Source organism: Lepidothrix coronata, unplaced genomic scaffold (genome assembly GCF_001604755.1).
Source record: "Lepidothrix coronata isolate B3197 unplaced genomic scaffold, Lepidothrix_coronata-1.0 Scaffold109, whole genome shotgun sequence".
Taxonomy (NCBI): Eukaryota; Metazoa; Chordata; class Aves; order Passeriformes; family Pipridae; genus Lepidothrix; species Lepidothrix coronata.
In genome coordinates, this window is record NW_016690289.1 from 1,581,963 (window position 1) to 1,606,858 (window position 24,896).

A 24,896-nucleotide genomic window follows, 5' to 3' on the forward strand; every position below is an offset into this window, starting at 1 on the left:
TGCATATGGCAATCTGAGAAACTTTCATAAGTGGATTGAGCTTGTATTATATTTGGCTTAGGCTGATTAGTTCAACAGTGACTGGAATGAGGTAATTATTCAGGTCATCAGTCCCATGAGAAGTGGTGTTGATGTGCTACAGAAATCCATCAAGCTTTAATATTATCTGCATAAAATAATTTAGGCTGACCTTTTAGAGAAAGGGCTACAGCAGCTTAGTCACATACAAATTTGTGTTGGGAAAGTGACAAAAAAAGAACTGGGAATTTAAATAAGTTTTGTGCTACTGTTGCTTAGACAAAACCCCACATGCCTGGAGTGGGTAAGGGAGGAGAGTCAGGGAAAGTGATCCAAGAAATACAAAAGGGTATTCAAGCAGAGATGAAACATCAGTGTGCCAAACTCACTGCCTGCTCTGCAGAGGAACATAATAGCCAGAAGCACAATCCTGTATCCAAAAGCAAGCTCAAATGGCACTGCCCCTTCCGGTGCCTGAGTACTGAAGGCGTCAAATTGCTGCCTTTGCTTTGTAGCATTATGATCACTCACTGATTCATTTCTCATCATGAACTGCACTCCACTACATAAAAGCACAGGCTAGTCCGCAGACACACAGATGATAACCCACCATTCTTCCCCTCCATTTTTTTGGATATGTTCAAATTCACTTATTTTGTAAACACTTCTTGAATCAGTCAGGTCACATGTCTTCAAGTAAGGGTATAGCTTAGTATATGTATCATTTCTGCAGTAATCCTTACTTAATCTATTCTAATCCAAATCTCCATGATCACCTCTAAAAATAGTCCCAGGAAAGTTCGTTTTCCTATGCCTGCAAAAGCTTGCATTATGCAACGAAGAAAACTAGTGCCTCATGTGTAATAAATCAGACAACAGGAAATAGTGTGACTTTCCTTATTTACTGAAATGTACGTTGTCTGATTTGGTTTCAGCATCACTGGTGATAAAAGCAGCTGGCACAAATCTTGGGAAGTAAATTCCAAGAGCCATAAGGGACGCACAAGACAAATAAACACATGCTGTGTAGTCAGAGACATTCCAGTTGGTGGGATATATAGGAAATCATATTTTTTTTTTTATCATATGGCAATACTGGTACTTACAAGGTATTAACCCTCCTTTCTATTTTTTTAATATCAAGACACATGATAAAAGCAAATAGGAAATCTAAAACCCTGGAGCTGATGGGGATTTAAGGGTCGTACACTGTTCTACAAGAGGATGGAATACATGCCCAGCTCCTACACTGCCCTACATCTCCCATCAACAGCCACCTAGTTGCCTCTTGGCACAGCTCCCTTGATCAAAGTTAGGGCGAGAGGACAACCGAAGAGTCAGATAATTTTCAACCTGTGGGAAGCCTGATGGAAGGAAAACTGGACCATTACACCAAAAGTAGTGATACTTTTTTTTCTCCTTGCTCCTGTGGGGAATTCTCATCTTCCCATGAGGCAAAGTCCAGGTAAGACAACACCTGGGCACTCAGGAGCCCTGCCCCTCATCCTGCTTCTCTCCCCAGATGCTCCAGGAGCCATGGAGGGCATCTTCTCTCTCACACTCTTTTCCTCAGCATCTGCTGCAACCTCTCACCCCTCACACAGCTCCACCAAATCACACCATGTCCAAAGGGCTGGAGGGCTGATGAAACCTAGAAGACATTTTTTGGCTGTATAACCTGACTGATGGCCAATGCTTGCAAGACCTCTTCTCCCTATCACGGGAGAAAATGGCCATTTTACTCCTCACTGTATCATATCTGCTCAACAATCCTTTTCAGGGCAGAAGTAGGACAGAAGCAGAGGACACTCAGGATTACATCTAACAGTGGAAACAACTCTGCAAAAACATATGAGCCAAGGGACACTGTGCCAACTGAGTGGCAGGAGGCTGGCTGCATTGCCAGCTGTTTTCCTATGAGTTAAGCTGACCTCGGTGACGCTCTTTGAAACAGCAGCAACTGGATCTACGTTGTCACATGAAAAAGTTATCTACTGTGAGGGTGGTGAGGCACTGGAGCAAATTGCCCAGAGAATTTGTGAATGCCTCATCCTTGCAAGTGTTCAAGGCCAGGTTGGATGGGGCCCTGAGCAACCTGGATGGCATCCCTGCCCATGGCAGGGCTTTGGAACTAGATGATCTTTAGGGTCTCTTCCACACCAAACCATTCTCTGATTCTATGATTCTATGTTCAGAACTTTAATGAGGGGATCCTGATCTAAACCCTGGAGGCATTTTTACCCATGTCTATACTTTAAGGTGCTTTAAACATTAGCAACCAATTAACCGCAGAGGGTTTGGGAGGCAATGTGACAGACTCCCACCAACATCAGGATCCTACCCCAGCAAACGGGGAGCAGATTTTGATTTCATTTCTTTTTCTTTCACTGGCTTGTTATGCAATGCTCATAAAGACTTCCAGTGGTTGGAAACCATTCTGTGAACAAGGATGATGTATTTCTGGATCCTTAAATGAACAGCACATTATTATGCTTTACTTGGAACAGGTGTTTCCAGCTAGTGATAAATTCAAAGCAGCAAAGTGTTGACTGCTTCCTCCTGTGGACATCTGAGCACCTGCTGCTTTGGCCATTTGCTGCACAAAGCTGCAACAGGTTTGGGAACCACTGGAAAAAATGTGTTTGTAATAAAGCTCAAACTACACGTTTCTTGGAAATAATTATGTGTAAAACATTTTTGAAAATTTTTCATTTGCCAGATTACTTTAAAATCTGTTGTTTCAATTGTAGTCTTCCAATCATTTATATCATTGAAGCATTTTGTTTATTTTATTTTCAGAAAGACAAAACCCCTAAGAGGTGAACAAAATGATAGTCAAAGGCTGATCATCTAACAGCGTAACCCAAACCTGATGTGACCTGTGTGCAGTGCACTCACTCACCATAAAAGACCTTAAGGGAAACCAGTTTAGATGTGAACCATAAGTCCTGTTCCTGGCAGACTCTACTGATAATTTCTCTCCGGATCTCTAAATATTTATGTATATTCACACACATTTAATATGAAAAGGAGAGTTTGCAACATTTTAAAAATATATTTCGTAGCCCATTCACGCCATAGCGTAGCATATTAGAAGCCATATGAAATGCATTTTGTGCACTGACATAACTCTGTCAAAAAGAGCTCCCTTTGGCTTTAAAGCATACGATTTAACTCCTCTCTGTGTTTAATAGATGCATTTTCCTTTCTGTTATGTTCTGTTAAACACCAGCAGGCCAAAGCTTAGATCTGTTGCAAGAGACTAAATAGAGTGTTTGAATACATAGGTTTTTTCAGGAGACCTCTTCAAAAGTAAAGACTCACAAAATCTTTGTAAAGATAAATTTCAATTTGACACTGGGTAAAAGATGAATGTACAACCTTCCACTCTGTCAGAACCTATCATTGTATTTAATCTGTGTCTTCTGCAAAGAATATTTTAAAGGACTCGAGACATTTTCACTGTGAAATTCTCTGGAATGACCAGTGATGAGCTTGCAAGCATCCTCTTGTGGCAGTGAGCTCCCATAGTTTTATTAGGAGAGACTTTCCCAAGAAGTTTCTTTTCCTCCAACTTCTGTAAATTCATTTTGCTTCTGTTTCTCTGAGCCTTTTGGTTGTGAAATCAAAATCTTGTAAAGAAAGAGCTCAGGAAGAGATCTGTCCATCAGTAACTAATCTGCTACTGGAAAAAAAAAAAAACAAAAAAACAACAAACAAAAAACCCAAACCCAAACAACCAACAACATCAAAAAAAGAGCAAAAAACCAAACCAACCAACAAAAAAAAACCTAAACCAAAAAAATCATCTCTTTCCTCAGTAGGAAATCATCGTGATGAAGAAAAATACCCATCAGGATGAAATCTCTTCCTTTAGAGGCCCTATGCTCACTAAGAAGAGCAACTGCACACCCTTCTTGGGACACCAGGGATGGGGAACTGCCTGCATGCTACACACAGTGCTGCATAATGAGTTGTAACTAGATGAGCTTTCATCTAGTCCCTTTCAACCCGTGATTCTATGATTCTATAATACCACACATAAAAGTACCATCCTATTTCCTCACCTTTAGATCTAAAGAAGCTGTAAGAGCAATAAAGGCCCAGTCCCCACCTTAGACTGCCATTTCACATTAAGCTTCATGTGACATCAGTGTATACATAACATCCTCATTGTGTCTTCTTCCCAACCAACCCTGTGCTCTGCTTCTTGAACCTCACTGCTACCTTTTCTATAACACCTCTAATAATAATCCTTTCTCTTGATCGTGGATCTTGTAATAATAAGCTCATTGATTCTGAAATTGACTTAAATGGACCAAGAAAACATGGTAAACTTTCTTCCCCGGTGAAAACAAAGGCAGGAAATGACCAGAAGCCCTTGAACAGCAGAATGGGAAATGATTCTCAGATGAGAGTATTAGTATTTCTCCCATAAGATTCACCTTACATACTTCAGTCTAGAAGTGCTATCACATAGCAACAGCCAGAATCCTCTTTTCAACCAAGAGTAACAACACAGTGACAACAACCAGTCATTGCTGTTCACAGAAATGCAAGACAAATCCTGACATTCAGATAGAAATGTATGTTGAAATATTACCGCGAGGTGTGAAAGAGGTTCTCCACCTGGACCAGGTGTTACTATTTTACTTCTATCAAGCAAAGATCCCACTGATGGGATTTCATTATCTTTCCTCTTCAGATTATCATAAACTAATGCAAAGGACAATGGTTCTTTGGATGTCAGAGTATCCAGGTTCTTGAAAGCCCTTATTGTTCGCTTTCTGCAGTGAGAGAGCCTCCTTCGTCAACTATATGCATCTGTTTTTACCTAGGCTGGTTTTCCACTCTGTTATGCCCATTCTTGTTCTTTCCTGAGCTCTAACAAAGTGAAAGGGGTTTTTTGTGCATAAATATGAAAAAGCTCTCCTGCTTTTCATTAGAAAACAAGAATTTTGGGCAATAGATTCATCTGTGGTGAATTGATGGGAGGTGTCTGTTTTTCACTCAGGGATCTAAAGTGGATTTTGGTGTGTGTGGATTAGTGTCAAGTCTCGTGATTCTAAAAGGTTGCAATCCTATAATCCCACAGCTCAATGCAATGCAGCTGCTGTGGAATATCATAGATGACCCTGCTGGTGTCAAAAAAAAAAATATGGATTTTTATAACTGTTACTCCTTGGATTCAGGCTTGTCTTTCACTCTTTCCCACCTATGTGTGGCTTATTACTAGTGCTCCACAAATTCCCCTGAAAAGTGGGTATCCATAAAAGAAAAAAAAAAAAAAACCAAGAAAATAAAGAGCCATTAATAACTAATTTTTTAAACACAACCTTGATAAATTCACACTCTCTGAATCCTGGAGATGTTTAATTCTAGGTGAAAACACTACCTTCAAATAAACTATGCAATTTTAAAGTAATGCACCGTGAACAAACACCATAAATTTCATTACCATTTTTTTCATCTTTTATAACATTTAGAAACACTGATGACTATGATCACATTTTAAATTACCAGCAGAACATGTGAGCTGTATTTCAGTAAGAGTTCTGTTTTTTATGTAAATGTGCTTTGGTCAAGAGCAAAGTGGGTTATGCTCTTGTGACTTACACCTCCACTGTCAGCTCTGAAATGTTCACGGCTGGTTAGCAAGCAAGAACTCTTACTATAAAAACCATCAACCTACAGTTGTGTCTATTTAAGTAATAAAGAAACTAGTAGGCTGCACAAAGCCATTGGAGAGGAAATTCAGCATACCTCAGGCCTACCATTAAGGAATGGTTCCTTCCTGAAGGTTTAGCATCACCCTGTGAAAAGTGTTCTATTTTAACAAAAGTCAGAATTACAGTTTTGAAAGATCAGACTAGCACTTGGCTAAATCAAGAGCACTGCTGCTACTGGCTTGCAAGTCCTACTGAATAGCCTCACATTAATTTAGTGCTGTATTTAGGGAATGGGCTCATCCATAATGTTAATTTGAAAGAAGCTCAGCTCAGCTTTTTAGTTTGAGAAAACACACACCATGACATCGAATCAATCTGTTCAGAAGGACCTTTTTTCCTCTGGTACCTCACTGGTTTTTTACATTCAACTTTTAAAGATCCTGAAGAATGTGTTTGAAAAGCAGGTTTGTGGCTTTTGAAGTGTGCATTCCCATATTAAATTTCTCTCTTGTATTATCTCAATTGGATCAATAAGGATTAATCAACCACTGCAGCTGTAACAGGTATCAGTGTATGAACAGACTATTCAGGAAAGGTGAAAATCATATTTGGAATATCCAAGTGGGACACAGTAGCATCACCGCACTACAGAGCTGTGACCACCCTATTTATCTCAGCTGAGCAATCTAGCTCCATGCAATAAAGGCAGGAAGGCGTCTTCTGCCTCCGTGCTTGAATCTGGGAATCTCATCTTCTAATGAATACACTCCATTCATGTAAATAATAAAGAAACATAGGGAGGGATTGAACATTACCATACCATTGAATTTGAAGGTGATAGAATTAAATATCTGGGGGAAAAAAGAGGGAGGAGCAATTTCAAATTTATATTCAAGTACTTGGAATTTCCAGATACCATCTGCCTTTGTAAAAACTGCTAAATCATTAATACAATATATACACTTTACAAAACAGTTTCAGCCAAACAATCCAGAAACAGTTCTTCTACTTCATAAAATTGGAGAATATTGGGATAAACTGTAAAACAGCTATTATTAAGTCAGAAGTCCAAGAATTCAAATAAACAATCTACTTTTTAATTTAGGGATCTGTATCTATGAAAGAAATGGTAGACATTTAAATCACAGATTTTTTAACAAAAGAACGGCTTTTGCTGAAAAGAAACATGCTACAAAAAAAGCAGCATGTATCAAATACATCCGATGGAAGTTTTTCAAAGCTCTTTCTGGTGAGCTTGACACATCTCTCTGCTCCACAACAGTTGAATTGCAACAGAGTCTTTGGATATGTCAAGACATTGCTTGACTGTAAGATGGCATTTTTGTTGATAGCAGCTCACTAATGAGAACAGTATCTGAACACACGAAGGGACCTTTGAATGATGCTCCAGGCCCCTGGAGAAAAAAAATTTAAAAAAAGGATAGCTGGCTTAAAGGGAATTTTCAATATACAGTTGGAAACTAAAATTCATCACAAAAGCTTTCCAATTTCTCCAGCTGAAGATTTGCAAATGAATACCTTTACCTTTTATACAGAATAAAATGATACAGAAATACAGAAAAATATTGTCTACCTGACTGGTTCCACCTCAGTTTGTGACAGCTTTTAGTGTTCACAAGAAGACTATATCCTCTTGTACGTAGTGTTGGCCAAACATCACAGCTGTTTTGGACTAGCACTTTCATGCAGCCAAGCATTTATCTGCAGCCATATTATTCATGTCTTGAAAAAATTAGGAATTAATGAATGGGCCTGCACATCTATGAGCAGTCTGTGTTGCTTTTCAAGATTTTCTGTTACAGGAGGATACTTCCCATCGGCTCAGTATGGCATTAGGCCACACAAACTGTCCTGGCTGACCTCACGCTGTTAGAGAGCTCCATCTAAGCAAACAGGTTGGCAAGCTCAGGATTGAAGTGTGTTTCTACCAAAGGTATAAACAAAGGTACACCAACAACTGCAGAGATTCCTGTACAGTAAATGAAAGCCTTTGGTATAAATGGGATTTGGTTGCTTAGAGAGACCTGTCCATTAAAATAGTATAGAGGTGATTTGTAAACACAATTTTCTTCCTTTCTGTGGTGCCCAACTCCAAAGCAATGGAATTTCCTAAGAGATGAGAACAGAGAATCACTCTTACTTTGAAGAAATATTGCAAAGAAGATTCCATTAATATTTGTGCAACTTTTTTATTTCATAATTATAAAGAGCATGATAGAGAACGAAACTCCTCAACCATTGGATAAGGATTGGGTGGTTGGCAGTAAATAGAAATAATTAGAATAAAAAGCTAGGATGAAGAGGTATTTCTACTTTTAAAAAGAAGATAGTACAGGCTGGTGTAACCAAATATCCTATTATAAGTTTGGTGTTTTGTTACTAGCAATGTATGATATTCTTAACGTAAATTTTCAGCTGTGCAGCCCAATTACATACATTACACTGAGCAAAAACCATGACATTCCCACTCCATAAAGAGTAACAGTCATTTTTCTTGTCCATTTAGCAGTCACTCACAGGCCACATTCATGGATAAATCAAGCAGTTCTACAGGAGACTGAGGCAAAATCAGAAGATTGGCATTTCTGGATTTGATTAATGATTAAATATACCACAATTAAATTGCTAAATGATAAATATTTTGCCTACATTTATTTTTTCTTGGCACTTCTTTCTGTTTCATAACTGCCTATGTGGAGCACTAGCTGTCCTCCTTCAGCAACACACCTTTAGAGCATCCTTAAATCCATCTGTGTATAGTCTGGGAAAGTGAAATCTCAGCAGCATTAAACTTCCACTCAGAGCTCTCCACTGAGCCTCAGCTTGCCGGCCTGTTTGCTTAGATGGAGCCCTCTAATAGCAACAGCTCAGCATAAGAGCCTGTAAGGCACACCAGCAGCACAACCTACTGCCAACGCATGCCTTGTCTTGCCCTGTGGATGGAGGCAGATTTAGGAGTGAGTCTTTTCTGTTCTACAGAGCCTATGACACCACCACACTGTCCTTCATTACCACCAAATCTACAGAGGAGCTATTTCTTCAGCCATGATCTCTAGAAGCAAATGCACTGAGGGCTGTACCTTCAATTCTGCATTTTTTTAATTCCTCTAATGTTCATTTCATCACCCAATGCCTAATGTCTTTTTTCCTAGGTCTGACTCTCAACTTGTTCTTTTGCCAAAGAAATGTACAACAAATACTTTCAGTTCTGAAAAGGTAAGAAATGATGTTCTAACTATGTAGACTTCAAAGTGTCTGAGCCCTTTATTTCACAAAGAGTATTCTACTTGTGACTGAAGCCCAACAGACTGTGCCCAGTTCAACCCAATGACAGCCAAAACCCCCTTCTGTACCTCAGTTAGAAGATAGTTGTCAGATGAAATTGCATCAGCTGCACGAAGGCAATGACTCATACAGTAGCAGTAAACTGAAGGACATGTGCACCTTGATTTCAAAGACTCTTTTTCAGGTTATGATCCTTTTTATTTCTGAGTCAGGAGTAGGGGGGGGGGGTGTCCCTGACAAAGTGTGTGCTAACTTATCCTACTCAGCTGGATATTAGAAAGCACCGGGAAGAAATAATCAAGGTCTTGGCTCTATTGGAAGACTAACAACTTATAATTTCCTTCTCTTTTTAAGTTCATGTGCAAGGAAAATAGCTTTTACACCCAGATTTGAAAATTACTGATTTAATAGCATTTTACTTTCCATATATTTTCATTCATTCATATTAAATTGTTTGTGGCATGAGGAACCTCATCAGTACATGTCTCTCCCATCATATATCTCTGACCTAAGTATTTGCTTAAAGGACAAAAACTCCTATAAGCTTAGAGAGATTTAAAATCTTTTCAGAGAATATAAAATCAATTTTCTTAGTAATTCCTGGTTTCTCCTGCTAAAATTTTCATCACTGTTTCAAAATGCCTTGATCTGGAGATAGGCTGTGAAGTTGTCATTTTCCACTGGCTTTTATTTTTAATTCAATAGGAATCAAGGTGGCTTACGTCTGTGTAGAAAAACTGCAGTGTAGTAAAAGCAACAGGAAGGTCTGTTGAGATCTTCCTTTACTCACATTGATGAGAAAGGCAAAATTTTACAGAAATGAAAAGAAATGGAATCCAAAAAATATGAACAAATATGGTCACCTTCCACTTAACCAGTTCATATTTCTCATGATCTCAGAAGATATGGTTTTTCATTTATCTTTTCTTTTCTTTTTTTTTCTTTTCCTTTTCTTTTCTTTTCTTTGAGGAGTGGAAGCTAACATTTTGAGAGGGTTTACAATGACTAACCAAATGCTGCAGTTTCTTATCCTAGATGTTCTAAGAACTCTGTATCTCTATTAGCTAAAGAGATCACAGAGTAGTTGTGGAAGAATGATAAAACTTATGTTTTTCTCCCTCAGTTTTCAGGCACCTGGAAACAGTAACAGGTTTTCCCCTAATACATAGCATTTTCAAATATTTTTCCAGGTGTTTGGAGTTGTTTTTCTATTTCTCTGACACAAAATGAGAGAATGCTACTTGGCAATATGGTAATAATTTTAAGAGCAGAAGATCTGGTCTTTTCATTTCTACTTGAAAATTATGGGCAGGCTGTTTCCTGTTACCCTCAGAGTCCAGCTCCTTCAATCCACTTCTGGAAAGAAACAAACTATACCAAATATCCAAAATGAAGGCTTGTCACAATTAACTAACATCAGGATCAAAAGCCTACAGCCAAAAATCCCCTTCTCCCCCTTAACATTTGTAAATCTCACATTGTATATTGGCACAGTAGAATTTCTGTAAATAAGGTGATTATACTGATTGATATTGCCCTGTAGCAATAATCTTAAAAGCTCAGCCAATACAGGTAGACTTCAAAATCATATAATTAAGAATGATATTATGACTGCAGTACCACCAATAATGAGGTAGAGCCATTCCAGATACACTCCCTGAGGACTTTGAAATCTGAAAGGAAACAATAGGAAACAGCTCAGGGAAGGAAGAGAAGCAAGTTTGTGAAAGTAATGATGACAGTATTTGAATGATTTTATTAGAGTTTATTAGATATCAGTTGTGACTGATAAGCTGCTGAATTCTATAGGCTTTGCTACTTCCTTTACGATGCATGCTAACAATTTAGTAATAAACCAGAACTGCTGCAATCGCTGTATTAGAAATTGAATTTACATGAGAAAGAGGAAAATACGGTATTTTTAGACAATACTCAAAACCTAAACTGAGTAACTAAGCACTATTTTAAAAACCTCCTCCCCAGAGAAATGTGTTTTGTGGATGGCAAGGAGTAAACGGAAAAACAAGGTCCAATACACACATTAAACTCACAACTGCAAGTACAATTACTATTTTGTGTTACAGAAACATCAGTACTGATTATTATTTTTTCTAAAATTGTCAAACAATCACAATTTACTCTTACCATTTATAAATTCTCAAAACATGAATTTGGAAATATTTTACCTCAATTTTCAAACTCTGCAGATTGACAGATGAATGAAAGTAGGCTAGCATTACAGGATTGTGAACTGTACTCTTCTGGATGCCCAACTTGTCCAAAGAATAATGGCAGTATGGAGAGCTAGATGCTGAAGTCCTTAAAAACACTGGCTGTGTTACCCTCTAAGCAGTCCAGCTTGAAGCTGGTGGCCCTCATCTCACTCTGCTGCCACAACTCACGCTGGAATCACTCGTTCTTTCCATCAACACTAAAGGAGCCCCTGTGTTTTTAAAATCCTTCCTCTCTGTGATATTTACCACTAGATCACACATATTTATGACATTTATTTGGTGAGGTTAACCTGTTTTGCCACATGGTTATTGTCTGTACCTACTACAGGAGGGTAGTTCCTACTGATCTAGTATCAGGTACTAAAGCTCCAAAGGTAGATCACAGAACTTTTTGCTGACACTTGATAGCTGGGGGATTTCACAGTTTTAACAATATCGGAAAAGAGAGTGTTAGACCTGAGATATGAGAAGCACTGGAGAACAGTATCACCTTATTCAAAACCTTCGGGTTATTTTTTTTTCCTTATTTGAACTCAGATCCTTAGAGGATGATAAGTGATCTGTGAAATGCACAGTAACAATTCCATGGATGTATACCTGAATACCTCAGCTCTGCCTGCACCCATCTATGAATGGAGCCTCTGCTCATAAATCAGCTGTGTTGACTGTAATAAGCATAAACTAGGTCAAGCTAAAAATGCCCAAAGAAAGAAAAAACAGCATTAGCAAGTGAAAGACATTTCATAATCTCGTGCCTTAGAAGAAAATAATTTGAGTAATTAATTTTAAGAGAAAGGCTAACATTTATTCACCATCTCTCTTTCTTTTTTTTTTTTTTTTTTTTTTTTTTTTTTTTTTTTTTTTTTTTGTTCTGCTGATATTAGAATCAGAGAATCATTATGGTTGGAAAAGACCTCCAAGATGATCAAATCCAATCTTCAACCAAATGTCACCATGTTCACTAGGCTGTATTGCAAAGTGCCACGTCTACTCATTTCTGTAACATTTCCAGGGATACACCTGCGGTGACTATACCACTTCCCTGGAAAACCTGCTCCAATGATTCACCATTAACGCCATTTTCCCTTGTCCTGTCACTTGTTACCTTGGAGAAGAGGCTGACCCTCACCTTACCACCTCCTTTCAGGAGCTTTAGAAGCTCACTGCTTCTAAAATGTCTAAGTTGGCTATTAAATATTTCAATGTCTTCTTTGTGTATCACTAACAGGATGATTAGGAGGCAATGCATAGTGGGAAGGGACTATGATATCTGATTATATTTTTGAAATTCAAATGCAAATTTTTCTAACTCTTCAGGCAACTATATATACTGTCACAGTTGTAATTTGGTGAGGCAGCTCTTGCCTGTCACATTTAATTATCTTGCTTTACAGGGAGTTTTCCACATATATGTAATGGATCCCATACACTTCATGGGAAGTTTTATGGAGATAAATATTGCAAATGCACTGAAACATCTGACTTTAATAAACTGCCTACATGCTATTTCAATTCAAGTAAGGTACTAACAAGATTATCGTGTACTTAGTACTCAGTTCCAGTTCCTATTCCACAGGCAGTTCTATTCATGGGTATCTTCACTGATGGTACAGCCCTGTTGCATCTTCACAAGAGGAAGAATTTTCTGGACTGCAAAATGCCCACAGATGGTACAGCATCAGTGAAGTAAAACAAAAGTAAGCACAACCATAAATAGGTGGCAAGGAAGATTCTGTCCCACCCTACATAAATGACGGCAGGACACAGCAGGGTTTCCATCGCACTGACTAGTGCTAGCAGAAGGTTAATGGGGCACCCCAGAGCCACCAGAACCCTTCTGCACAGATACTGCTTGCAGCCTGTGGGACAGTCTTTACCTGGGGGATTGCACCTGTCCCTGAGGTAAAAGGGAGATGCTTTCACTCCATTCCCAGGGACCTTGAAATTAAGTGTTTTCCTTCCCTGTCACCCATGAAAAGGTAAATGGTTTTGTTCACCGCTCAAACTATTGGCCAGGTTGCCCTCCAGGAACACTGTGTGTTTAATTCCAGGCTGGCAATTCTGCCTGGGGAGATCTGCTGGAGCAGCATGGCAGAGCAGTGACTCTGAAAAGGTTATGCTGCCCAGTTTTCCCTGCAGATAGGGCTTCCCTAACACAGCAGTGTGCCTCCAAAGTGCTTGCAGCACAGCAAGGAAAATATCCTGTTACTTCGCAGATATAGGTTTCCTCTGGCTGCTGTTGCTCCATACATCTAGGCATTTACTGTGTAGTACAGCTTGTCTCAGTGTAACCAGAAAACTCCTCTACCATGTTTGTATTTTTTATTTGTTTTTTATTGCAGAGCTTAGAAGGGATCTTCAAGTCTATACACTAAGATCTCATTAATATTTGTGATATTTCATTTTCCAAAACTGGCCAATACTTGTTATCCTATACTCTTTGTCTAACAAGCTATTGTTACTTCATGCTCTTTACAGAAAATCTTTCTCTGTAGAAAGAAAAACATTTCAATTAATTCCTTTATGGAGCTGAGCTTTGACACTTCCTTCTCTTAAAACCTTTATCAAATCCATGTCATTCTTGCAGATAGACAGAAGTACTCTCCCACCTTTAAAAGATCATCTTCCCTTTTCTTCTTCCCTTTCCACACCTAAAGACACTTATGAATACATGACTACCTTTCCTGTGTTTCCCAATCACGTGGCAAAAAGGTCATCTAAGCCTTTTTACTATTAGCAAGATAGCTGCCTACAAATAGCAAGATACCTATGTTTTGTAAAGAAAAAAGAAGAAAAAAGAAAGCCAAATAAAAGGGGGGGAAAAAGCGCCAAACCCCGAAAGGTTGCTTTTATGAACAGATTGAATATATTCTGTTATCTGCCACTTTTCCACTTCAGAAAATTAGTAACAATGGCTTATGTGTAGGCCTCTCCTCCATAGTAATAGAAACAAAACTTCAAAACTTCCCGCAGGGCCCAGTTCTGAGGCGGGGTTGCTGCTGACAGCATCTCTTGCCACCAGCAGTTGGTCTGTCTACACACAGGCTGTCCTAAAGATAAGGACTCAAGCACTGAGAGGCAAAGAGGCAAAAGACCAAAAAAAAACCTCCAGATCCTCATATGTGAGAGGGTATTACCGGATCAGGCTCGGAACGTTATACATCCAAAATGTGTGAAGCAACAAAAGCCCAACGGTGAGTCATTCCCGTTCTGCATCAGCTTGCTTTTAAATTGCTCCCTGTGGAATTTAACAGACATAATAGAAAATAAAAGAATTGAAAAATGGGAACTATTTCCACATAGTGAGTTTTTCCCACAGTGGATACAATTTGAATTGCTAATTCACTGACAGATGTGCAACCACAGACTCTGTGACAGCCATCCTCTTCTTATGGTACTTGATAATTTCTTATTGTGACACACTGAGTATGCTAAAAGATTATATTTAGCCAAGGTTGGAGAGTTTCCATTTTTGTATTTAATTAAAGAATCCTTAGAAATGGATAAACTGAAACCTATGCGGCATAACATTTTAAATAATTTAAAAGAGTAACCTTTTGAGAGAAATTTTATTTATGAAAACATTAAAAGTGAACTCCTGTCTCTGATAAAGCTTGTGGGAGTTCTTCCTTGCTTTCACATTCTCCAGAGATTTTCTTTTCTATTTAAAAAAATCTACCAGAAGTTTTTAGTATATCTACCTCTAGTTTTTAGTGCAACTCTACCTCAGTCACACAAGATAAACCTAATTCCACAGTGCAATAACAGACAATACAGAAAGAATATGCAGGAAAACTGTCAGTAGGCAATACACTGTCAATTGCTAAAAAAAACAACCAAAACTAACCAGAACATAATAACTTGTACATACGAAGTATAAAAACTGGAAAAGGTAAGAAAATTAATGATAAAAATACCAATTTTGGAAAAACTGGAGCATTCTATGATCTATGTTATCCTAATTGGAAGCTATCTTATCATATCTGAAATAAGTCTCCAGCAAATAGCAATTATACCAACGTAAATAGCTATTATAGCAACTTTAGTAGCAGTGTGATTTTCAAAACACAACAAAACAAAGTTTTGGCACTTTGAATTGAAAAGCCTAAAAACCAATGGTAAATTAGGAAAACCACTTGGGATTCAGAGAAAACCTGGGCCAAGCACTGCCTATGTGGTCATCGTTGGTCCACAGCAGAGAGGTTACCTCTGAGTAGCTGGACGTGAGCTCTCATGCCAGAAATGGTTTCCTCTGGCAATGCACTCACACACTCCATGCTCATCTAGCAAGATTTTCTACAAGGCTGCTTACACTTTCCAAATCTACCTATATTTCAAAATTAATTGTGAATTTTACTTGGTGAACACAGATTACTTCTCTTTTGAAGAAGAAATATGTGTTTTAATGAAATGTAATTTAAAATAAACCTGATGAACGTTAGGCTCACCTGGCAGGAAGCAACCAGCACCTGTAAAGTCATACAAGAGTTATTACTCAGTCTCACTATCATTCTCCTCTGTGAAGTACTACCAACACATAGTAGTATGACAGTAAAACAGCTGATTTTTGTGGGCCTCTGTTACACAGCAATCTTTTCCAAAATGTATAACAGGGCTTTGCTTTTTTAATCTTTCAGTCTCTCTCTTCTTGAGTAGTAGAACAGATTTTGAACAAAACAGTACCTGCTGAAATGTCTGAATAGTTACAAATGGATATTTTGATTATTTGTACTCATTGTTCAACATTTGACATTACTTATTTTCACAGTTTATATTCCCAAGCACACACACAAGACTGTGTGACTACATAAGATGACAAGTGCTTTCTGTGCCGCACACAAAAGTGAACATTAATGCCTCTTTCAAAAACCTTTTTGAAATGTCCCTTGAAACCCAGTAACAAGTCAGACTGAGTGAAAAACAAGCAAAACTCACACCTTTGAAGAGGGAAGTCCCTGTTAAGGGGCTGAGCATCTCCCTCCCTGCCTTTCCATCTGTCAGTGTCGACTCTCAGCCTCCAAGAGCCACAGCCCACACCACTGCTTCCAGCACCAGCAGGAACAAAGCACATGAGAGTTAGGCTCTTCATGATGCTGAAAGATGTGGCACTGGAGACCTGCTGTCCCTCGCAGCTGGCACCTGGATTCACCGCTCCTGTGGTACTTCTTAGCAGGTAGCTTTGAACCCAGTGCCTAAAACAGGAAAATTTCTTCTTTCTTCCTCAGAGCTCTTGCCTTGAGACCTAAAGCCTTGATAGATGAGGTACAGATGTTGCCTTATGGCAATTACCTTACGGGTAAATTCTCAGCTTGTAGCCAAAGACTTTAGGAATTTAGGGGCTTTTGAATCCCTTTTCTTTCTCAGCATACTTAAAGCCCAGCAGCTCCTACTGAAACTAAGCAGGACCCACTTTTTCAGAGCAATCAAATAGTTTGTAGCAGTGCTATCTGTTTTAATTTCCCAAGATTTCTCGGTAAAATTTCCTAAAAATTTATTGAGGAATCTTGGGAACCTTTACAGGAGAAAATTAGTTGCCAATATTCCTTCCTGAGTATACTTTAATGAGAATATAAATTTTTATTTCCTAATTGGATGAAGGAATTAGCAGTGTCACTTTGTGCACTGTGAAATAAAGCTTAAATATTCTCCTAGAAAAAGGCAGTAAGGCAACTCAAGGTCACATGTTATATTAAAAACACCACTATATATCTGTCATAATTACTGATGACAGATTTCCCATACAACCAATCTTGTTAGACTATCATTACATTTGAAAAGTAGCTATATTTTTTAACATCTGGAGTCAACCTGTACCTGGGTAGCCAGGATCATCCCTGCATCTCTGAGGAGCTCTGCAAGTCCACACGCTTTATTTAAGACACCAACATGAAACACTGCTTAAAGTGGAACTAAAGGTTGATATGAGCTTTACTTCTGTGCTGCTATCAGACTGAAAACATCCCTCCTGTTCCGTATACTTTGCATTAAGCAATTTGTCAACATTCTTCAAGGAAACTACTCTTCATCTGGTTTCTCTAAAAGTTGCATCACTTGAAACTAGATTAAATTTGTACAACTTTCTCATGTGGCCTTTAAATCTGTATCTACCCATTTCAATAAGAGTTACACCTATTAGATGATGCTGCTTTGGTACTAAGTACAAATTATATCTTACTACCTGTCAACTCCATGGAGAATGCAGAAGGTCTGGCCATGCATTTCCAGCAGTCTACTAAAGACCTGCATTTCCATTCTTTATGTCTGCACAACCTCATGGTCCTTATTAACTGTTCTCTTTACGCCACAGAAATTGTGTTCCATGTATATACTTTTTCTTCTGTCAAGTTATTCAGTCAAGTTATTTTAAACGATATCTTCTTGTGCCAGGTTTACAAAGGCATTACTCGCCTTACAGTCCAGATGAATGCAGACAAGGGCAAGCAGATAGCTAACCTGCCCACGCTCTTCTGATAATGCCTCCAAGTGCCTACTTGTATCAATCTGGCCTATGCTCTGGTTAGCTCACCAAATTCCCTCTTAGCCAGCTGACTTCATATTTTCCATGCTCTATCTACTCCTTTCTGATGGAGTAATTACTCCAGAGAGCTGTAATTACTGTATTTGAAGAGTTACGAATTTGTTGTGAGCAGCTTCTGTATTTTGATAACTATTATTCCTTGCCTTACTTGCTTACCTCCTTTTTAAGCACAAACACATATTTCCAGGGGTATTTTTTACTGTATTTGGGTATTTCTGTACTTTTTGAAGGATTTAAATTAGATTACTTTTGCTGTTAGGGTCTTTTTAAAAGTACTTTTACCCTAAAAAATTCCCTTTCATGGTTTATAGTCTTGATTTTAAGTTTCAATACAATTGTTCCTATGAGAATACCTTGTATAAGATAATAAGAAGGAACTGAAACTATGAAAATAATAATTATAAAAAAAAGGATTCCCAGCACTGTAGCAGATGATGTTCTTCAAAGCCTTTCTCTGACATGGGATGTCTTACACTATGTGCCAGCACAACTGAAAAGCAACATATGACAGGGAGTTCGTCATCCCTCACCACAAAATGCTGGACTGCTTATTTTTTATTTTTACAAGTTAGCATTGTAAAGATAATGAAAATAATAAAACAGGTTAAAGGAGCGTTACACAGGCTCTGGTATTTTTTTGTGATACAAGACTTCCTAGAAAAGTATTATCCAGCACAATGTTCCCTCACCCAGAAAGTGGTAGCTGAACCACTGCCTCCCTGTCCTTCACAACCAGTTGCAATTTCACAAGCCTAGCCCTTTGGCAAAGACAAATTCAGGTGTCAGCTCCATGGAGGATTCACTTGCATCTCTCTGTGGAAAACTGAAGGACAACACTCCCTAAACTGGTTGAGTTGCCTGAAGAAGTTTGTTATGGTAGTTCGGAGCCAGCGAGCCACTTTGCCCTGCTGAGGAGCAGTTTGCAGCATAGGGCAAGGAGACCAACATGACAAGCCTGATGCCTCGGATACTGTCACAGGTCCAGTAAGGAAACTGGATGAGTGATGCCATTCCCAAACAAACATTTGTGGTGTACAGTGCACAAACAAGCCTAGGTTGCATTCAGAGAAACATTTCCACAATTATCTCCATAGTTACCCATGGGACTGGACAAAAGACTCATTGAACAATGACATAAAAAACCAAAAAGCTGAAAAAGACTACAACAGAATATTCTCACACCTAGATCACCTCTAAAACACAGGCTTACGGAATACCTACTAATACAGGCTATACCACATGGAAGGTTAACACAAAACCTTTCTGTGGATTAGCTGCAGTGACTATTTTCAATCTGGCAAGGGAATGTTCTTTAGCTTCTTTTCTTTCTCTCCCCCATCTCTTAATGCCTTTGCTATTGTCATGGCAAATTTCTAAATTTGCTTGCATTCTGCAGTTAGGTAACACCAGATTTTGGAACTCTGTTTTTCTGAGTATATTTATAATCCTGATCACCAGGCAAAATTTGATATTAAATGATGTTAAAATTACGAGATACGAATATCTGAAATTCTAGAAATGTAGGTAGTGAGGAGGCAGAACCGGTCTCCATGCAACACAGTGAAAAGTAGCACCATTACCCAGATGACACTATAGTCTCAGTCAGGTCAGGAAATTTCATCAGAACCATGATTTTATTTTCCCATATATATTTTCAAATCCCTCTTTAGTGCTAGCTTGCGGCAGGTAAACGCATAAACATTAATGAATAAAAGGTCACCCTGCATGATGTACAATTAGTGTATTATTATGTCATAGGTATTTTCCAATTATTTCAGTATTAGCTTGTGCAAGGAGAGGAAATCAGCAGTACCAAGCCAATCTTTCAGGATTCCATATACAGACGGCAGTACAAGAGAAGATCGAGGGATCAGCCCTCTGGGGGTCCCCCTCAGACAACAATATATAAACTGTTGTTGTCTTGACAGTAACGAAAACGAGACAGGGAAGGTACAGATCTTCAGGCTACATGTGGTGACTAATAAATCAGATGTTGTGAAGTCTGGTTTACTTCAGGAAGGTGAATTTAATGAAAACTTGCGCCTGGCAGGAGGTTCTGCAGCTCACAGAGTATGGGGAAAACACACTTCTGAAGAAACGACACAAAAAGCCACTATCCAGCCTTGGCAAATTGACTCAAAAGAGACAATTGATGTATTCTGACAAAAAGGATGGAAGAAAATAAGTACGGTTGCCTCTGGATCCTAGCATTTTTAGAACTAATTCCTTCCAAAGGAAGGGCTGTTTGTGCCCAATTTAGGGCATTTGGAAGTTTCTTCTTCATGTTACATTTTATGAGCAGAGTTTAATCACTTTCAAAATCAAAATATGGTATCATCTTACTACAATAACCTGTTACTTGCTTTGCCTATTCTGAAGAAAGCCTGATTTTTATTTTGTGAAAATTAAACTTCACTGTACTTACCAGAGGTTATCAGATCAGGATGGTGAAAATAGTTAATATACTCAGTTGCACAGCCCTCTCTTCACCATCCCTCTTCTCAAAAAGCAAGTTATTCTTCCTTCTCTCTCCTGCCTCACAGAAAAGAAACAAAAACTTGGAACAACCAAAAGTTTGGCTTATTTGTTCACAGTGTAAAAAAAAAGCTTTCCAATAAAAGCATGCAAGATAGCATTGTAAACAAACATCATCTTGGCAAAAGAAGATGCTGAAAGCCACCATTAAAAGTTTCAGCAACCAAAAAAATTCATTAGCATGACTGGTGTATGTAACTTTTTCTGTTACTTTGTGGCAGCAAAATTGTTTTGTTTATGGATAATGTCCAATGACATTCGAATTCTAGAGCTACAAAAAATCCACAGAAAGTGCAGTAAAAGACCTGAGCAAAACTTACCTTTTGTCAGGTAAAGTTCTCTGAAAAAAGGTGGTTTTCTTTTGCAAAATAATGAGAATTTCCCTGATGTCCTGAGGGGACATCAGGACTGTAGTCCTGAAACCTGAAGTTTCAGCTTCCTGGTCAAAAGGTTTCTCCCATCCCATTCACATCTATCTGGAAAAGATATGCTATCCTGCTCTGAACGGCTGTGATTAGGGCACTTCTGTGAGGGAGGCAGAGAGAGCAACTGAACTCATGATGAATGAATATCATTCATAAAGTTTCAGAAGTTGCTGAATTCCAGAACTTCTTTTACTTTGTTTTCATAAAGAATGGAGAAAATAGAATTTGATGTCAGTGTTTAATTGTAGGTCAAATGGAATATTTGTCTAAGTAGATAATTTTATTTTATTTTTTTACAGTATGAACAGAGAGGAGAAACTTTCTTTTTGGATTCAAGCTACAATTTTGTTTCCTTTCTGTGAAGCTGGAGAGATAAAGAGCAACTTCTTCTTTGGGAAGGGGGGCGGTGAAGGGAGGAACTGTCCAAATAGGTAAATTCACTGTTTTCACAACCCTGATCTGATCACCTCTGCCAAAGGAATTGCTGCAGGATGATGGGCTGATGCCTACGCTAACTTTTCTATTCCCCTTGGCTCACCTCTACAGGACCCCAGCCCTGAGGTGGGGGATCTCTGCAGCTTCACAGACAGATGCTTACCCTCTGTTGGGTGGGAAGGCCACCTTTTCAGAGAGGGCAGCTCTGGGGCACTTGGTCTTTTATGCCATGGGTATGGTGGGGCCAAACCTCCTGCATCATCACACACTTGAGACACACTGAATCAGCAGACCTCAGAAGCAGCTGGAGCCCAAACCCCCACACAGTGTCAAGGCTGGGTTTGGGCTCCAGCTTAAGCACAGAACTAATATAAAGGATAGGTATATCTGCAGGATCTTCAAAATCTCAAATATTTGGATCTCATGTGTTACCAACTAAAGTATAACCATACCATACCTTGGCCTGGGCAGAAGAGTTGAGTTAAAATATTTCTGCCCTGTGTTGCTCATTCCCACCCTCATGCCATAGGTTGCTGCTCCCTCAGATGTGTTAATACAATATTTTACCTTTTTCAGAAATTTACAGTAAATTAGATCACTAAAAATCTGTATTAAAACCAATCTTTTGGAGAGGAAAAAAGGTATTTGTAGGAAAAATCTTACAAGTACATACATCTAAAATGCAAGAAAAGCCCTTCTCCAAACAGCACCAAACACAAAGTATGGCATTCTTTTTGAAGTAAAGACCACTTATGTTGCTAGAATGTGCAAGTCACTTGCCCAATTAAAATAACACGGGCTTTCTTTCAAAATATTCCTGTCACAGACTAGTCATAGAAATGTTTTGCAGATTGTTTATGCAAACTAAAAGTAGAAGTTTCTTAGTTTTAATACAAACTGTAGTGATAGTTGTGAAAGGAACTGCTGTTGCTAGTCCTCAATATTGCTGTTTAAATGTCCCACTTACACACTACCCAGGACATCTTTCTCAAGTTTTCAACTTCTCATTTAGTGAAGTACACTTCTGTTCTTGCAATTAACTAAGTAACAGGCAAAAACTGAACCACAAACCTTGTACTGACTCAGACTCCAAAAAGAGTTTACCAGCAACAGAATAAATACCAGGAGAATACTGCAAATTATGATTTCAGCACAGGAATACCTCAAGCTTTGATTGGCATCCTAGGAACCAGAAGCAAGCTTACATTTTGGGGGGAGAGAAAGTTAAAAAAAAAAAAGTAACTCCCACGAACTTTTATCAGTTGTTCAAATTATTAAGGTGAACAGTGTGAAGTACTGCAGGGGATAGACATCCCAGATGGACATCCAGAAAAGAGTAAGGTTTAGTGATGCTGAACACAACCATTACCAGCCACTCACGTCCCGGATAAACTGTGGGAAAACAAAACCCAATTCAAAACTGATCGCGGGAAAACTCGAATCTCAGCCTTTCTCTCATCCCATAAACTGGACCTTCCTTAGCCAAAGGTGGAAAGTCATGCCTAGCAAGGCAAAGCTTCACGCCCTTCTCTGCTCCTCGCTGCTTGGGGTCCCGTGCCCGAGCAGCACCCCAGCAAATGAGAGGGGTGTCACCCTACACACGCACGGCTGCCCCCGCCCCCCTCCCCTCTGACTCTGCTCCACGGTGCGGAGCAAAGGCGGCGCGACAGCCAAGCCGCTCTTCCCTCGGCTCCCGGGGCGCGGCGCGGGATGCTCACCCGGCGATTGCGGTCGGCCTCCCGCACCTCCTCCTCCCCGGGGCCTTGGCGGATGAGCGCCTTCAGCACGATGCTGTTGTTGGTGCAGCAGGCTCGGAAGAGGCTGAGCGCCTCGGGGCTGTCGCGCTCGTCCCCGTCCTGGGACCAGGTGTCATCGTCGTCGTCATCCAGCCCCAGCGGTGGGTAGAAGGAGTCGTCCGAGGCGATGCTGCAGGTGTCAGGCAGCTCGGAGAAGTCCTCGTACTCCTCGCAGTCCTCCTCCTCCTCCTCCTCCTCCTCCTCCTCCTCGCCCGGCTCCTCGGCGGCAGCCCCCTCCGTGCCCTGCTCGGGGCTGCTCTCCGCCTCGGCGCCGGGCATCTCCTCCGCCGCCGCCGGCGCGGGGCAGACCCTCTCCCCGGCCAGCTGGTCCCCATGCCCCGACAGCAGCACCATGTCGGGCCCGGGGCCGGGGCGCGGGAGCTCCCCTCCGCCCCGAGGGGCGCCCTGCCCAGCGGCCAGCGGCTCCGCGGCCTCGGGGCGCTGCCCGGGGGCTGCTCACGGCGCCCCGCAGCCCCCGCCCCGCCCGCCGAGCGCTGCCCCGCCGGGAGCCGCCGCTCTTCCCCGCGGCGGGCGAGGGGTTCCGCTGTCCCCGCTCACGCAAGTGTCAGCCCCCTCCCGCGGGTGGCCCCGCAGCAGCCCGGCGGGTTCCCGGGCCGGGACATGCCACTGCCTGCGGAGGGGCTTCCCTGGGGGCCGGTCCGGGCTCGCTCAGCGCCGCCGGCCCGGCCCAGGGGAGCTGCCACCGCCGCGGAGAGCGGGGAGAGGCTGCGGCAGGCAGGGCGGCTCTGGGGAGCGCAGGCAGTTGTCAAAGTGCCGGCCCGTAATCCGCTCAGCATCGCAGTGAGGAGGCTGGGGCTCGGGCGGAGTGGCAGGGGCGCGGTGTCGGGGCGGTGTGCGGGGGGAGCAGGCAGCTGCTCCCTGCGGGCGCCGAGCTGCAGCCACAGGTAGGGGACCGGCGCGTCCTGAGCACCCCTGGGCTCCTCATCCTCAGTCCAGCGGCGTGCCGCGCTGCTGGGCGGGGGCTGCGCCGAGAGGTGGCCCGCGGCGAGCCCACCCGCGGCTGGGAGAGGCAGGGAGTGGAACCCGCGGCGTGAGAGGCAGCGGCTTCCGCTGGTCTTTCAGCGTGATCCCGAGAGCCGCGATTGCAGCGCGAAAACTTTTCAGGAATACAGCTAGCCCGTGTGGAATTCTTCTTTTGAAATAAATACTGAAACTGAGGAGAACGATCGCACAGAATTCCCATGCTTTGAAGCAGAGCTTTAAAAGCAAGTAATTAAATCAGCCCTGACAGTTTACCAGCTGTAGAGATGGCAGGCACTTAATTTTTATGGAAGGCATTTGGAGATTAGATTGTGAAGAATAATGCATGTATAAATTGAGTTCCTGCTTTATCACAGTTCCTCTAAAATCTTTTCTCCCTTTCAAATGCCATGGAATAACACTGCCTTCTGGCAAGGAAACACTGGGGAGGAGCCCTTTGGCCAACCATATAGGATATTTTCTTTCTTCAACAGCTCTTTGAAGTGAACCTCGTATATCTGACATCCTTCGGCAGGTGAATGTTCAGGGACTGAGTCCATGCCTGATGGACAGGAGAGAAATAAGCTGGTATTTCTGCACAAGGTGAGACAGTGTATGATCCATGCTTTTTACATGAAAAGGTTTGAATGAAAAATAAAACATAACTAAGTAAAGGGGCCTGAATAGTAGGTGTTTACAGTCTTTCAAGAAAATATTGTGTAAACCAGACATGATGGGTGATACAAAGCCCAGCAGCAGTTTCTTGCTGATTCTTAACTGGTGGGGTTATCCCAGAGCCCATCAGGAGGATATCTGTAATCAGAATTAGTATTAAATAGCTCCTGGATTGGCTGCTTCTGCAAAGGAGCTAAACTGGGAAAGAAGGAGATTAAACTATTCTCTCACCTCCAAACACCTCTGAGATCATAGCTGATGTACATTACCAGCTATACTCGTAT

General features: G+C 40.8%; 1 protein-coding gene across 1 annotated transcript in view; it reads right to left on the reverse strand.

Annotated features, from left to right (window-relative positions):
- ANKRD33B (ankyrin repeat domain 33B) overlaps nt 1-23,310 on the reverse strand; it is a 42,104-nt gene extending 18,794 nt beyond the window's left edge. Inside the window, exon 1 of the mRNA XM_017824109.1 lies at nt 22,879-23,310. Within this exon, the coding sequence (XP_017679598.1) occupies nt 22,879-23,310 (432 nt within the window). The remainder of the gene's footprint in view (nt 1-22,878) is intronic.
- Between the last annotated feature and the right edge of the window lie 1,586 nt (nt 23,311-24,896).